The following is a 17,704-nucleotide window of genomic DNA, read 5'->3' as shown; positions in this document are numbered from 1 at the left end:
GCTCTTCGTTATCTGAGTCAGGGTCTTGCCACACAGCCTAGGTTGGCCTTGAACTCAGGATTACCCTCCTGCTACAACTTCTGGTGCACCACCATGCCTGGCTAGCAAAGAATTTCAGAACTTAAAAGGAAGACAAGTTTATACCTAGCCTGGAACTCAAAGTTAGAGATTATTATTCTTAGCCATAAAGGTATACACCACAAGTAAGGACCCAGCACATGAGACAATAAAAATGGAAAGCCTTTTTTAGAAGTTCTATACACAGTGAATACAATTTTGTAGTATAAAAATATTTTAAGAATGTACACATATAAGAATTGTGCACTCTTAAGTTTATTTTCATTTAATATAACATGAAGTTAACAGACATATATTTTAAGGTAACAAAATGTTATCATTAATAAGATTCTGCATTTTAAAGGGTATTTTAGTATAGCTGGAGATTTAACATTCAAAGTTTACTCATTTTTAAAATGTAAAACACACAATTATAATATCCAGATCTTACAATTTTAGTTTTAACCAAAAAATTTGCAAGTAAATTCAAGAAGTATTCTATATTTCAGACAAAAAAAATACACAGCTAACAAAGTGCCAATGGATTAGACAACGTCATCTGATCTGTTTTCTTCTGGGAGGAGGGTAAAGTCCATGATAATATATAACTAGTCATTTCAAGTCATGGTTTAGAACTAGTCATTTGAAGTATACTTCATAACAACAGTGAGTGCTTACTTGTAGATAGATTAACCATGATGACGAATCAGCTTATGAGTGCAGCTATGCTCTTTAATAGGCTCTTCAGTCACTGCTGAAGAGTTTAGTATCCAGTGTTTTTAAAAGTACAGTTTCAAACTAAGATGAACCAAGTCCCACCAACATCAAGAAATGGTTTCTAAGAACTTCATATAAATACAGAATCTCCCTTGTTACTTACTAGGGTCAGATTTGTTTTAAGATGTGACCAGCAGCGATGGAAAAGCTTGGCAATAAGTGTTTCCAGCAGGTGATGGCCTTGTGTGCACGGCCCGAAGACGTGCCCTCCACATGAAGGAGACAGATTACCAAATGTTTACAGCTCTCTTCAGGCACTTGACCTCACTGGGTAGTTATGTTGGTGTTTGAGTGTTTAGTTAATAGACAAATTAAATTACACAGTGACTCCAAACTGTGTTTCCACAGAACATCTGTGCTCCATAGCTAAGTTCCAATGTTCCCTGTACAATCAAATAATAATGCTGTTTGTCCAATTCAGAGAACACATTTCATAGATTTAAGTTGATAGATTCAATTTTAAGATTTTTCTACCACAGATTTCAAAAAACATTTGTTGCCTATTACTCATCAGAATGCTAAGAGAAACAAAGGCTTGAGAACTAGGAAACATTATACCTGAACATCACAAGATTTGAAGGTTCATCGGCACAATAGACTGTTTATGGAAATATGTTTTGATAGTTTTGCTTTCATACTAGAGATCTGCATTTTCTCATAGCAAATATGAATTCAATATGTAAACATTTTAAGATACCCAAAGAGTTAGGGATTTCCTGTCTGTTCTTGAATGTGTCTGAGACCCACTGCATCAATGTCTGGCTCCAAAACCCTCTTTGGGGTCCATGCCAAAAGGATACTAACAGAAACATCACCAAGGACAAGATTTCAAGGCAAGACCACTGGGAAGATCCCAGTACAGCTGCTACCAATGCTCCCATTCTTCTTAAATACTTACCATATAGCTTAATTATGTTATACGAGAATTTCTGTTTATATGTATTACAATATTATGACGAGAAAAACCTGCAATCTGTAGACAGCTAGCTTTAAAATAACGACACTGCAGCTCTTAGCACAAACAGCCCTGAGAACAATGTATCCAAATTCCAGCTCAACTAGAAACAATCTAATTGGGAAATCTTAGAAGTATAAAATCAAATTCTGGAAAACTTATTAAAAAAACCCAATATTTGAGGCACTACAGACTACAGTACTTTAATAGTTGGAAGGACTTTGAGAAAAGAACAGAGCTAAGTGTGTTTACACACACACACACACACACACACACACACACACACCCCATGTGGTAATGAAAAGCATGTGTCCCCAAATAGTCTAAATATATTGCAGTATCTTTTGCTAAAGATATCATGCCTGGCCTCAAGAGTTTTGGTCACTGATATAAAGCACTGGCACAGAAATCTGTACTACGAGGGGGAACAGCGTCAAGAGCTTGGTTGGTAACCAAGTGACTGGCAGTCCCCCCCCCCCCCCCCGCCCCAGGGCATCAAGGATTAGAAGGCCAAGTTAAGGCCCAAGGGTCAGAGGGCAAAGGACTGTACCAGTGTAACAAAATCGTCACAGTAGAAATAAAGTCTGTTGTTCTAGAATGAAAACATTCAACCTGTTCATACTGTCTAAACAGCAAAGAAAGAAAGAAACTGTACAGACATGAATTTGCAGTGACATCCAATGAGTCTCCATTCTCTTCACGGTGCTTGTGAAACTGGAGATCTGCTACAACAGTACGACCAGCACTAGGGATCAACTGTTAGCATTTCTCTCATGTCCGAAGAAGCCATTCCTGGTTTATGTTAAAAATATATACGTTCTCTGCTTCCCTGGACTAAATGAAATATTTTGCTCTAAGAGAAACATTTATGTGAAAATAAACAGTCCTGTATCTTTAAAATCTATACATATTGGAGTATGTACACTTCATAGAGTACTTAACATGAAACACTTTTGTCATTCAAGGTATGGAGCTAGAGATACACTGCTCTTCACTCTTACACTGCAAAGGAAAATAGAGATTCATGTGAAATTTGACGAGTTAGGAAGAACAAGGGCATGATAGTCCTGAAGTAATATGAAATCAAAACACCGGCATGGTTATTAATTGGCCAGATGACCAGGAAACAGTAGAAATAACTTTTTGGAATTCCTGTGGGTAACACACCAATCAGTACAACTAAAGTACACACAAAAACACCGGAAATCTGAAGCAGTGTGTCGAACATATCAGAGAAGATTTCAGCCTAATTCCTAACTGTGCTTGGCATGGGCAAAAGCTAAAGGTCACACTAAAGTCAACTGGCTGTGACGTGAATTTTTCTTGTGCTTTAGAAGTCTCTTCCTGGAACTTCTCTTAAACTATCTTTCTTCTTCTCTGGATTGGTTTGTGGAGGCTAAGACAAAATTTAAAACTGCATACAAATTAAGCAACTAAAATCTTGGCATTTCTACTGCTATTCCCCACTGCTGATCAGATCAGCTGCACTGTCACAGAGGTGTGTCTAGATGGGAACACAGGACTTTGCGGGTGCAGACAAGGAAGAGACCCGAGAGCCAGGGTCAGAGAATCAGGGGCTACAGGATTTTGTTCTAAGCTGCACTCCAATGCGATGATTGTGATTTTTGTCAGAGTTCTTCACAAACCCAGAACTATGTCTATGATTCTGGACACAATCTACATACAATGCAAAAATCTAAACAGAAATGGAGGGGCATCGCCCACAACATATTTAAATAATCCAGTTCACAGAATCCTTTCCTAGTTAGATTTAACATCAGTAACAGAAGTCACAAGAGAATAATATATATATATATATATATATATACACACACACATACTTAAAATAAGTTAATTTTCAAATAAGGTAATACTTCTTCCATGGTTTACGTCTATTTCACTTTAGAAAAGCATACAGACATTTAAAAAATCGAGTCAAGAATTCCAAAGCAATTTAAGAATTCCTAATTATATCTAACGTCAAAAACAAATATACTTAAAAAATTGTGAGAAGGGCTGGATTACCAACATTATGAACACCCACAAATAATGGTTGGAAGTTGGGCAGAGTTCCTGTAAGGCCCGTCCTTCTGGTGCTGGGGCAGAGGCTGGGGGCACAGCCAGAGGCAGAAACACAACTAGAGCCCACTCTATTCTGTATGCTGACTGGAAGGTCTTGAATAAAGCCCACCGTCCCATGACCCTGGCCACTGTCCCACGTCTTCCTTAGCATCTGCTCACTTGCTCAGATCTACCCCGCAGTTCTATTTCCTCTGTCAACCACGGCAGGTACTAAACCCCTATGGAGGTCTGTCACCAATTTGGCAAAGAAAAACATAATGGAGGTAATACATGGGACACCTGGCCACCAAGATAACGACATTTTTTGATGAGTTTAGTTTCAGGAAGTGTGTTTGCCACACAGAGCCTGGAGCTTTGACAATTCCATTTTATAATCTATGAATTCTAGCTATTGAGTCTGGAATCAACATAGAACAGTTCAACTGAAATGCATGAAACTTCTATTGCACTAGATGCTACATTGTTGATTGAAAACCCTGGTTTGTTAACCACTGAAGTTCAGGAGTGATTTGCTCAGACAAGTGACATCTACTGAAGCTATTTTATCTGTTTCTTATGGTCACATACTGAAAACTGCAGGAATGTTATAGGAAAGATACTTATAAAATTATACATCTTGATATATTCTTTTAAAGTTGCTAACTGCCTGCAAAACTAAGCCAGCACAATTTCAAAACAATAGACACATAACAAAAATAAAACGTGAGGTTGCTTATGAAGGCCATAGCTTTGGGACAACTAGATCCAGACCTAATGGACCTGCTCGTGCAGATGGTCCTGTCTATTTGCAGGGCTTTATGGCTACAGCATATTCTTCACTCATGGCACACATGACAGACACCTAGAAGGGGAAAGGCAAGCAAAGAGTTACTCAGGAGGTAATACGCAAAAAAGATGTGTTGTGTTCATCCAATACTGTATACGTGTGGATTTCTTTTATAATGAATTTGTCAAGGGGTAATCCAAAGCAGTTAGCCTATCTTCAGGACAGTTTTCTAGAGTAGAATTCCTCAGATGGTAGCTCAGGACGACTTCCAAGTAAACTGGACACACTCTATCAACAGTTACTTCATATTATACTTCTGAGTTAGAACAAGGAGTCCATCTTTCCCCTCTGTACTTCTTTCATTCCTTAAATTCATAGGTAGATCTAAAATAAGTATGGAGTTCCATGTCAATCCAGAACAAAGAAAACTAACAAACAAAAGCACCTTCCAAACCTGATGCTTTCTTTGGTAATAGGTCTGTAAGGATGCCATGGAAATTGCCTTATGGAGATCATTTCAACATTTCAGCGTATTTTAAAGTTGTATTTCACAGCTTTCGGAATTTATTTTATGTATTATTGTTGTGTGTGTGAACAGAGGAAAACTACTTTTATTAAAAGCGAAGAAACACACAGACAGCAAGGTGCTCATATAACGACCCCTGCACAGCAGAGGCCCTCGGGAAGCTGAGGTCTGCACCTACTGTTTTATGCCGACCTGTTCAGGGCCAGTTTAAAAACATGGCTTCTGAGTCTGCCATTGGTCCTACCTGCACATCTTCACCTGCATTGTATTTTCCTTCTATTTCTTTGCCCAGTTCACCTTCTGGCAGCTTAAGATCCTCTCGGACTTCACCAGTTTCTGTTAGCAGGGAAAGGTAACCATCCTGAATGCATATGAGCTATTAGAAGAAATTACAAGTGCATACTGATTAGATCATATCGACTTTGTTGTAATGTTTACACAGTTCAACTGCAACACACATCAGGGTGGATAAGAACACAGCAATACATTAACAGATTTGTGGCATTCAAAATGCTAACATGCCTCATGCCTCTAGTCCTACCTAGCACTTGGGAGGCAGAGGCTAACCTGGTCTACATTGCAAGCTCCAGGCCAGCCAGCACTAAACAGTGAGACCTTGTTTCAAAAAGAAAAAAAAGAGTAAAACGCAGGCATGTGTAATAGCCCCAGAAGAGATGTGTGATTCAGTCCCTGGACTAGCCTCACCACTTCCTGCACTGCCAAGGCATTCATAGTTAGACACAATACAACAAAGCTGTGCCGAAGGAAAATGACACACCGCAGTAAGCTTTTTAACAATATGCTTTAGAAACCTTGCAAATCAGAAAATGTAACTATTTTCCTTTAACCACCACACATGTACATGAACATACTGTATGCAAAAATTTCTGTCAGTGGACATCAAAGTTATTTTTAGTTTTTTCACTATTAAAATGATGCATTTTATAATTTGATTACAAGTAAAGTTAAGTGGAAATTTTTGGTCTTCAGACCAGTGTTAACAGATTTTTAAAACACTTCTGTACATCTATATGTCTATACACAAATGTATACATCTATAAAATATACAATATACTCTATCATCCCTCTCTCTCTATATATATATATCTATATCTAGTGTACTTTGATCTTATTTCCCGTTACCATCTCTTGACCCGCCCCTGCAGCTGACCTCACCTAGCCCCTCTTCTATTTTCAAGTCTTCTCATTTCTTGGTGAGCTATCAGGGTTGCGTACGGAAGCATGGCTGAGGGTTGTTTAGAGGCGTCTGCTGCAGCTTTCTGGCACTACACCACTGAAGGAGAGGTCTCTCCCTCCACTAGGATCCACTGACTGTCTGGAGACCCTCAGGGAGGGATGGTGACAGACTCTTAACATTACCTTATCTTACAGTCACAATCTAACCTGTAAAAAAGCACACTTTTTGATAAAATGCTTTAAAAATATTTTTCTAATTATGTGTAGCTGTGCATGTGTGCATCTGTGTGTTTATCTGTATAGGAGCTTAAAGAGATCAGAGGTGCCAGAATCCTCAGAAGAGAGAGTTTAAGGTAGTTGTGAGCCTCCCAATGTGAGAGCTGGGAACTGAACTTGGGTTCTATAGAACAGCAGTACCTGCTCTTAGCTGCTGGGCTGTGTCTCCAGCCCCATATGAACTCTTTTATTACAGGAGTGAGGAAAACAGCAAGTCCCCACCATCAGTGTGCCTACAATTCCAAGACACTTTGCAAAAACCACTCAGCTGGACTATCAGCTGCTTACATACATACATACACACACACACATATACGTGTGTGTGTGTGTGTGTGTGTGTGTGTGTGTGTGTGTGTGTGTGTGTGTGTGTGTGTGTAATGGGACATGGGCCCTGACATCTGTAACCAGCTCTATGACATAAGCCAGCATAACATACAGGAGTTTCAAAGTGTTCCGTAAACACCACTTAACAGGCTTGCTATGCATAGGAGAGTCAAGCCTTGATTCTACACAGTGAATACTATGAACTGTAGCAGTATTTTCTTGTGGGGACCATTAGCCCATAAATAATGACACAGAGACTTATTATTAATTATGAAATCTTGGCCTTAGCTTAGGCTTTTTCTCAAATAACTCTTATGACTCAAGTTAACCTGCTTCTACTAATCTACCTTCTATCACATGGCTGGATTACCTCTCCTCTGTACTGTATCTCCAATTTGTTTTGCATCTTCCTGGTGTCTGCCTGCCTCTCTTCTTCCCAGAGTTCTCTCTCTCCTTGGAAATCCCACCTATTCTCTCCTGCCTAGCTAGTAGCCATTCAGCTTTTTATTATACCAATCACAGCAACACATCTTCGCACAGTGTACAAATCTACAACAATGGACTTTTTGTCACTGAAGTGTTGGAGAAGTAGCTGGGAAAACAGTGAAGAACAAGCAGTGTGAGGCACACACACAGTGTTTACATCTCTGAGGACAGGCAAGTGCTTACAGGAGGCAGACTGTACCCTTTCAGTGGCTCCTGAGGTAGAATGCCATGCTTCAGGATGAAGGGTTCCTATTGCTACCAGTGACTGAAACACAGGAGCCAGATAATAACACTGGGATCTTACAATTATTTACAAATATATTGTTTTAAGAGTCAGAATTCATGAAATGAACTGCGGTGAAATGTATGAAGTATTTCAAGACAAAACTGCATAACTGTAATATAAGCATACAGTGAAGCCGAACGTATGTGAACGTTAAGGAAATTATTTAAACAGTGCCCATCTTTACCTAGATTCATCCCTTGTTAGCACCTAAACTGTCTGTGTATGTCTTTGTATGTGTGTGTGTGTACACATACATACAGTATACAAAATACACCGCTACACATTCTTGTTTTTGCTGAATCATTTGAGAACACGTTTCACAGATCACTTTTCAGATATAAACACTTCAGTGCGTTTACCCCCCAAACACGGACACACTCTTATGTAAACTTTCCAAACTAATCTTTTACCCATCTTCAAATGTGCCACTTGTCCTGACATTCTGATAGCAACTTACTGAGCCTGGATAACACGCTGAAGTTCTCTGCTCTTGTGTGGGTTTTGTTTCTTGTAATGTGGAGCAGCTCTATCACCCTGCCTGTCAAGACATTGACACTGACTTCATTTACAGGATGTCGCTCCTGTCTGCCTTGTTACCTTGTAACAAGGGTCTGCCTTGTTACCTTGTAATTCATGTAATGTATTTTTGGAAGAAACTTTCTAAATGATGTATCCTTGGAGTACCAATCACACCAGGAGGCAAATGTACTTATCACACTAATGGAGATGCTAACCCTGACCACCTACCTGGCTACTAGGGTGGTATCTGCAAGATCATTATGGTCTAAATATGGTTCTTTCTCTCAAAAGGAAGGAAGAAGCCAATGGTGTTACTGTTAAATTCTCAAAGCCTTTTGGATTAGAACACATATAACACACACAGTTGGTGTCCCAGACTCCTGACCAGCATCTGAGACTTACTGGCACTGAAATGTGGTGTCTTCTCTTTACTAAAATGTCTTACTGAAATAATCAAGGGCTACTTGGGAAACCAGGTGATTTCACGTTCAGAGTGGTTAGTGTACATGATGAACGTCATACTTCACTAGAGTATGAGGGACTATCAAGACTGTTAGGCACAGTTCAAAGGGACTCAGGAATTAGTGTGACTAAGCTCACTTTGGCCAGTAACAAAACCACCTGGAAATTAATATGGAAGACAAAGATAATGTACTGGAACTCAAATACGTTGTTGTCTGAGTTCCTAGTAAAGATCAGTTTATTGGTTATCTTCAGTGCATACTTGGAGCAGATCATTTCAGAAGCTGATAATGGGAGCGGGTGAGATGGCCCAGTGGGTAGGGGACTTGCCGCCAAGCCGACAATTTGAGCTCAATTATATTACACAGTAGGAGAACCAACTCCCTCAAGTCTTCCTGACCTCCACAGTTCCATCATGGTATGTGTGTGTCCCTGTGCGCACACACACACACACACACACACACACACACACACACACACACACACACTATATATATATATATATATATATATATATATATATATATATATATATATATATATATACCCACGCATGCACACACACACACACACACACACACACACACACACACACACACAGAATGAGGGAGAGAGGGATAGGGAGCGGGTAAAGAGAGAGAGAGAAGAAGAGAAGAAAAGAGGAGAGAGGAGAGAGGAGAGGGAGAGGTGTTTTTTAAATGTTAAAATCCCTGGTAACGAAAGGCAGAGTGATGTATTTATTCCTTGTGTACTTGCACACATGCATGAGAATGTACTCAGGAGATGTGTGCCCTAGTCCTCAAGGTAAAACAAAGCAGGCGATGAAGAGTTTCCACAGAAGTAGTCTGGCTCTCAAAGAAATGGAGCAATACCGGATCATTGCTTTGTTTCCTTGAAATGAACGGAATGAGGCAATGATGACATGTAAATCTAATAACGTTAGAGAAAAACCTAAGATCCCGCCGGGTGTGGCGGTGCATGCCCTTAACCCTCAATCCTCGCACCCCAGAGGCAGGGGCATGTGGACCTGAGTTCAGGAAGGCCCCAGTTGGTTTCCCCCACTCCAGGGATGACACCCTATCTATCCCACGTGCACAGGCAGCACTTACTGGACCCAGTGGTTACGCAATAAAGAGAGATGTGAAGTTGGAGAGAGCTGTGGGAGGGGCAGGCCTGGGGTGCTGGAGGAGGGAGAGCAGATATCGTCTAACTGCACTGCATTCGTGTATGAAATTTCCAAAGAATAGATGAAACGTTTTTCAAAGGAGTAGGAGTTGTCATATATTGATAAGTATCAAATCGAGGTGATATGTGGGATTTTGATACTCCGAAAATTCCACATTAAAAAGAAAAATACAGCCAGTGAGACGGCTCAGCAGAAAAGCATTTGCTGCAGAAGCCTGATGATTTGAGTTTGATTCCTGGAAGCCACATGTGGAAGAAGAGAACTGACTACTACCATGGGTGAGTGCGCATACATGCACACACAGAAAAAAAATAAAAGTACACAGGGAAAAAGATGCAGAATTTTAGAAAGTGAGAGCACTGGAACTATAAATGCTGGGGGGAGGCGCAGTGGGCTGAGAGAGGACGAGAAAATCGGAAGGGTGCAGGGGCGTTAGTGACCACAGATCCTGCCAATGATGTGCCCAGAATAAGGAAGAGCGTAGAGGGGGGGTTATGGGAAGGGTGGTTTTGTTTTGTTTTTCTGCCTGTGTCTGTATTACTAATATACAGCAGATGGTAGGGAAGATTGTCACTACGAGTGCTTTCTTAGCCCCAGTTTCTGAATTTGGCTTCACATTCTATTTCAAAGCAAGCAGCCATCACTAGGCAAGGTGAGACTTTCTTCTTTCCACTTCAGCCTTCTCTCCCTGGCACTCTTCAGCTACTTCCCAGAACACGCTGGTCCCGGTGAAGTGAACTCTTAAACATTACTATTATATCACCTAAATCAGTAAGATGAGCATCGGCTGGCATGTCACCTGACCCAGCCCGTCACTCTGTTGGGTATGCACAGGCCACAAGTGAGAAGCATCAAAAGGTAACAGGATAGGGGCTCAGACTCAGAGAGCGCTTTCTCCCACACTGACCACTTCTCCCCCGTGGACTTATACCAAAGGCTGGATGGGGAATTCTTTCTGTAAAAACAGAAACTTCAGAGTCATTTTCAGTGGCCAAATGGTGGGGCTGGGGAGACTTCTACTATGTTGATTTCTACTGAGTATGGGCAGAGTCAAGAGTTGAGTTGGAAGGTCGAGGACACTGGAAAAACCAAGCTAGGAAAATTGTTAATGAGGTCTAGGGTAGTGGTCCATGCACAGACCTCTCTAAATGTAAGCAGATGGTCACTGGTGGGTGCCAGCTGTAAATGAGGCTCTTAATTAGATGAAACACTGTTACTGCTGGACACCACTTTGTGGGCCTCAGTACTGTTCTACATGTTACAATATAATACATGCTGCTGTTTTTCCTGTAAGTAGAAGCCACTGGCTTAGCAACCTAGCATGGCTCTTTTCGCCGCTGTTCTCTCTAATGATCCTGTAGCAATATATCTGCCCCTTCTCCCTAATTTCTGGTTTAGTGGTTTTCCATTCTCAGAGACAGAATGCTTCCTTGAAGAACACAAGGCACTCAGAGAACAGATTAAAATGCTAACAAGATTTTCAAGCACGGGGAATTATAGCATCATTATTTTCTTTATCACTATTATTTTAATTTGCAATATGGAGGCTGTGAGATGGCTCAGGGGATAAAGGTGCTCGCCTACAAGTCCTTACATCCCTAGGACACACATGACAGATGGAGAGAACCAACTCCGGAAAACTGTCCTCTGCCCTCCCCAAGTGTATGCATGCAGGCACACATACACAAAGTTAAATAAATGCGACGTGGATTCAAAAGTCATAATCCTGGCAGTCCACTGATCACCGAAGGGTCTCTGATATGCACTTTATATGTCGTGTACTAAGAGCTCCCCTACGAGGAATGGTCTTCAAATGACAGAAAAACACTGAATTTGTAGTAGAGTATACAGCAGCACAGACATTCTAAAACAGTGACTCCAAAGAATAACCTAAACGAGCCAGTTCTACGTTGGACAATTTGGGAATTCCCCTGAAGGGCCTGAAAGCATTTTCTATTTTACACCACCACAGAGCCCCAGACAATTATAACTTCTTTTGAGAAAACTAATGGAAATTAGCAATTCTAATCTGGGCCAATCTTGGAATGGGAGTCGGGAGACACTTTCTTGCATCCTGAATTTATTTTAAGAATACACAAATTACATCTGTAAATATTAACATATTTCTTCCCCCATTTTTTAAAAAATTATTACAATGAATAGATGTACACAATCCACTTTGGCTGGCTGTCAAACTGGCACTCAAAACATTGAATTCAGCAGATGCAAAGGAACTGCATGGAGCCAGATAATAACAGAAGCAGGGATTTAACCAAGGCACTTGGAGAGGGGAGTGAGGACCACCAGAGTATAATAAACATATTAGAAAGCTCACAGAACCAAGTTCCTAACTGAGTGACTGGAAATAAGCATTCAATGCCAAGGGAAGCTGCAGACCCTGAGCACTTCCTGTGCAAGGCCTGGTCCTGAGTGTTCACCAACCGCCTGTGCCAGGCCTGGTCCTGAGTGTTCACCAACCCTCAAAACGGTCCCGTAAGAAGCTTGTTATTCACATCCCAATTTGATGATGAAAAAGAGACCAGAGAGACTGGGTAACTTGCCAACCAAGGTCACACAGTAATAAGTGCCAAAACAGAGACCGAGATCCAATCGACTGACACCATCCTTGACTGTCCACTGTGCCATGTGGACTACACACTAAGGGTGGGACTAGGGAGAAGTAAATAACATCTCTTGGGTGCATGCTTGAGAAGGCACCCAAACACCCCCACCACAGAACACTTCAAAGAGAATGAACAAGAATGCACAAACTGCATGACCAGCAAAGCGAACGTCCGCAATGGAGACAGGGCCACAGTGAGCAATTCTCCCCTTTGCCCCAGGCCTGCGATATGGCTGGCCTTGGTATTAGACCTGTCTGCTGAACATCTGCACAGGAAGTGAGGGGTACACTCGGACCTTACTAAACACCCACATAAAATCGGAACCAAATTCATCTTTTTATGCTCAATTTTAAGCTTCAATCAATGATTCATTAATTTGACCATAGTAATTATGTGAACTGTGGTGTCAGCTTGATGAAGTATCAACAGGTAGAAGCATGGGGAAACACCACTGAATACGATGAATACTGAGTATTCAAGACATTCACCAGACAGGATGAGAAAAGAAATCCATCTTGGCAAAAGTAAATTCTATACTTAGCCTTAATCCGACATGTTAATCTTAAACACCACCACACTGAATAAACACATATCCATTTAACTGTTTACTGAGGGCCTACTACACACCACATCTAAAGCCAGTGAGCTGAGAACATGGAAATGATCAAGGAGAATCTGACATAGGACATGTGAAGCAGAACAGAACTACTTGTCGGTGTACACAGCTGCTATGGCCACACACTTTCTAAATCAACCTTGGTTTGTAGACTGAAAGGCTGCACACTGTGGGAAAAGACACACTGTAAAAGACCACCTAGCTAGAAAGTGCCAGGACCAGACCCAAACCTAGACCTGCTTGACTCAAAACATCACTTGTTGGTGTTTGATGGAACTATCAAAGTATTTTAAATTTGTGTGGACTCAATACAGAAAACATAAGTGGCATAGTGAAAACATAAAACTTTTCACCACATTAAAACTAGAAAAATGTTTACATGTGGATAGGAAAGGAAAGGAGAGGCTTCAAAGGAAGTCACTGAGTGAATGAGGTGATGTGGACCTTCCCAAACCTTCTGTAGTGGTGCAGGGAGACCAGCTTAAGGCTAAGGGTCAAGCTCACACAGAGAAGACGGAAAGTTTATTTTACTCTGCATTTGGTACAAGAACTGCTTAGCCACGATCAATCAGAACTTCCCACATGCTAGAAGGTCAGTTACCATCAACACTCCAAACGGCAAAATGCTATCATTAGACACGACCTGTCTCCAGGGGTAACTGGAACTAAAAGTTGAAGATTATATACATACATATGTGTACAAATATGTAAAAATTATATTATAAAATACATATGTTAATAGAAGGTCACAATTAGTGGATATAAATAAATCAATCGCATAGTTCTTCATTTTCTCCTTTTACTCAGTGGCCACGCACTTTATATTTATGGTTTTCAAGTTACTTCCTAGAATACCAGAATACTTTCAAAAATACCAGATTCTGACATGTAAAAACTTGGTTAGTAGGAATATGAATTCCAGTCTTGGAAGTCTTAGGTCTGCTCACTGAAAAGAAATACAACACTTAGGAAGGAATTATCTAAACCTGAAATAGTTTACAACAGAGAGAACAGTAATTTTACTAAATATTAGATTTGTTTGCAATAAGTAAATATTTACATTTATTTATTTAGTGTATGTATGTATGTGGCACATGTGTTTCACAGCTCCTGTGTGGAGGTCAGAGGACACAGGAATCAGTTGTCTCCGTCTGGAACTGAGCTCAGGGCCAGGCCTTGACACCAAGTGCCTTTCTTACGAAGCCATCTCACTGGTCCAAACACAGTGCCTTTACAAAGCAGGAGCAGAGGCCGGAGGAACAGCACAGATGGTAGGGTGTTGGCCTAGAACATGCACAAGGCCCTGGGTTTGATCCCCAATACAGCATAACAGGGCATAACCTGTAATCCCAGCACTCACAGGTAGAGGCAGGAGGATCAGAAATTGAAGGTCATCCTTGGATGACAAATGAGTTCAAGGCCAGCCTAGGATATAGGATCCCCTATTTCAAAATTTAAAAAAAGCACTAATATTAACAAGAATAAAACAAAACACTATTTCTCTAATCTATAAGATAAGTGGAGTCTACTAATTGGAGAGCAAAGGACCCTGTAAAACTACTCTTAACTCTTGTCACGCTCCTACTAAATAGGGTGTTCAAGACATCTGAAATAGTATTATTAAGGAAATCAGTACTCACTTGATAATCGTTTCTCTTAATATTTGGAACATCCATGTTGTGAGTAGAAGGACAAATATCTTCATATTTTTTGCCAGTGAAAATATCAATTCCAACAAGGTGTACCTAACACAGGGAACAGGAAACACGTTTGATCTGTCAGGTATCAGCTCACTACACCAGGGCACAACCCCAGCAATGATCAGAATGGATTCTTTCACCCCTTTCCAAGGTCATTTTATTTTCTTTAAAAACGTAGCAGTGGTCATAGAATTGGGGTTCAGTAAACACCTGACAGTTTCATGGAATCAAAACTCAACACACTACAGACCTCAGCACTTCAATTACAAAAGTCCACAGAAAATGAAGACCAGGTCTCTTAGAATTCTAAGAACAGGTTTGTTTCAACTGTAAATGAGATGTTTTGGATTACCAGATTCAGGAAAGTTTTAGTTTCCAGTTAATGAAACATTCTAAGGACTCAATTAAAGGAGAGCACTCAGAGTTAATAGCTGATCATTCAGAGACTAAGGGATGAAAAAAAAGTTATTTTAAATACAGAAACCTCATCATGTAGAATGAGACACAAATGATCTTATCGCTGAAGCCAAAGAACGACCTGGAAGGCCTTACCTTAGCATGACCATGCTTCCCAGTCTTGGAAGTTGACATCTCCACGATTTTGCATGGTCGTCCTTTGAGCACCACGAAGCCGTTTTTGCGCAGGGCTGAGCACTGCATAGGGTAAGTGCTGGAAGCCCCTGCATCTCCAGTAGTGAAATCAATTTCGTCTGCCATGATGGGCTGGGGAGATGTGTGGTTTTTCTGCGGGAACTATGCAAAAAGTTTGTTTGCTTTTTAATAAAGGGCATGTCTCATTCTGGGGGCAGGTAACAACGAGCATCACTGGCCCGATATACTTGCATTTATAGGACACCCACTCTTGAGTGATGGATACTTTGCCATTCAGGCCTCTAAAAACTTTTCCAGTCCTTGGTGGGAGGTAGGGAGGGAAGACGCAGAGAAGCTCGCAGGGGAGTGAAGGCGACACCAGCCCTGGGCCAGCAGGTCCGATCCTCACCACCCCACCGCAAGAAGTGTCCACGACCTTCCTGCGCCGGGCTACGGGGCCCGGCGCCTCCACCCCATCCCCGCTGCCGGGGCGTCAGCCAGGCCGCAGGTCCAGGGAAGGCTGGGACAGGAGCACCCGGCCGGCAGCACCTGGCCCTCAGCGCGCCTAGCACCCGCAGCGGCGCCGCCCTGGCAACCGGGTCTCGGCCCAGCGGCGAAGGGCCTGCGCCCGGCGGTCCCGCGCTCGCCCGCCTGCAGGTCCCCATGCATCCCGGCGCCTCCCCTCGCCCGGACCCCAGCGCCGCTGGCTGAAGCCCCCGCCCCGCCGGCCCGGCCCCAGGTCTTCACCTTCGGGCCCGCACCGCACGCCTTTGCTGCGTCCGCCGGTCCCTGCGGCTGCGGCGGCGCTGGCGGCCGCGGCTGGTCCAGGAGACGGGGCGGGGCCGCCACGCTTCCCACACCCGGCTCCCCGCCCCGGCCCGCCCCGCCAGGGCCCGCCCCGCCGCGGCCCACACTTCCGGGATAGGCCCGGGCGCGGCGCAGGCCCCGCCCTCAGGTCTCCCATTGGCTCGAGGCTTTCCGAGTCCCCGCCCAGTCACGTGAAGCGCGCCCTGGCAACCCCACGTGCTGCGGATTAGTGCACTTCCGGCGTGCAGAGCCGGCTGCAGTCGACCGCTTGAAGCTTCGTTGTGATACCGGGCGCGATGCATCCTCATCTTCAGTTCGGGGCCCAGCTGACCTTGGGGATGGCCATCAGCCCTGGCACGCAGGTGCGTGGATGCTGTCACATAACGGTCTTCAGAACTCTCAAGTCCTGCGGATTTTCCAAGTGTCCCGAGTGGTAGTGGAGTGAACTTTGATTCAAGCCTCTGGCACAGCTTGCAGCCCTGCTTGGGGTTCCAGTCCATGCTTGGAGCTCGAAGTGCCAGGTGCGGTGTTGTTTCATGACTGCATTGTAGACCGGCAGAGGACTCCAGACACCCTGTGGTGAGGTGCTGGTGCAGCCTGGCAGGAGTCAGCGGTGTTCCCAAGGGTGGGAAACCCTTCAGGATGTGAACTAACCCATGTGCCCAGAGACTGTCTACTCTGCCCTGCGGTCTTCCTGGCGTTGGTGTGCCCTAGAATTTGGGGTTTTGCTGTTGTTTGTTGCTAAGGATTAAAGACAAAGATTCTTCAGAGGTGTGGTTCCCGTTCAGTTTCATCATAGTCGCATTTCTCTTAGCTTGCAGAGAATCTAGGTAATTAGCTTTTCACTCCACAACCCAGTTCATGTCTTTCAGTGACTTGGTATTGCCGTCTTGTAAGTAAACCCAGTCTCGTATTCATGTATACACATATGCAGAACATATTTCACGTGTGTTGTTTAGACGCATTAAGCGTGTGACTTCCATAAAGTAAACTCTGCCTCTTGTTAAGATGTGAAAGAGCCAACTTAGAACCCGAGGCCATTGAGTTCCCTCTGCTTTTCCTTATGCTGCTTAACCTATCCCTATTATCATTATTATTATTGCTGCTAATATTTAAGTAAGAATTACATAGACAGTGTACTGTTTCATCCTGACTACTAATGTTTTTTAAAAGCTAAGATTAAAGTTGGAATTTATATAAAATAAAGCTTACTTTCAGTTCCATGAGTTTTGAAAAAGAAAGTCAATATATAATCACCCTCATAATCAAGATAGAGAGTATCTCCCTCATTCCAAAATTTCCTGTACCTTTTGTCATCAGCCCTGTTTCCCCCCCCCCCCCCCCCACTCCCAGCCAGACGGTGGCAGCCATCAGCAGTTACTCTTTTATCTGCATTTTGAATTATGGGGAAAGTCAGGGGAAATGAAGCAATTTGCCCTGAATCATGTCGCTTGTAAGTCAGTCAGA

At 42.6% G+C, this 17,704-nt stretch overlaps 1 protein-coding gene across 1 annotated transcript; it reads right to left on the bottom strand.

Annotated features, from left to right (window-relative positions):
- Positions 1-315: 315 nt before the first annotated feature.
- Positions 316-16,312, bottom strand: Eif5a2 (eukaryotic translation initiation factor 5A2). The gene is made up of 5 exons (XM_052730796.1): positions 16,178-16,312; positions 15,392-15,592; positions 14,780-14,884; positions 5,408-5,539; positions 316-4,712 (listed from the first exon to the last, which is right to left on the bottom strand). The coding sequence occupies exons 2-5, from the start codon at positions 15,554-15,556 to the stop codon at positions 4,653-4,655; spliced, it is 462 nt and encodes a 153-aa protein (XP_052586756.1). The 5' UTR covers positions 15,557-15,592; positions 16,178-16,312; the 3' UTR covers positions 316-4,652.
- Positions 16,313-17,704: the final 1,392 nt, after the last annotated feature.

This window comes from Peromyscus californicus, unplaced genomic scaffold, assembly GCF_007827085.1.
Source record: "Peromyscus californicus insignis strain IS unplaced genomic scaffold, ASM782708v3 Scaffold_9__1_contigs__length_137607984, whole genome shotgun sequence".
Taxonomy (NCBI): domain Eukaryota; kingdom Metazoa; phylum Chordata; class Mammalia; order Rodentia; family Cricetidae; genus Peromyscus; species Peromyscus californicus.
Note: the sequence above shows the minus strand (reverse complement) of the source record. Positions and strands in the feature narration are given on the sequence as shown.

Excerpts from the sequence above, each read along its gene's own strand:
- Eif5a2 (XM_052730796.1), bottom strand. The coding sequence starts at position 15,556 with ATGGCAGACGAAATTGATTTCACTACTGGAGATGCAGGGGCTTCCAGC. Across the intron at positions 14,885-15,391 it reads GGAAGCATGGTCATGCTAAG|GTACACCTTGTTGGAATTGA; the intron begins GTAAGGCCTTCC and ends TCCCTGTGTTAG. Across the intron at positions 5,540-14,779 it reads TTAAGAGAAACGATTATCAA|CTCATATGCATTCAGGATGG; the intron begins GTGAGTACTGAT and ends TTCTTCTAATAG.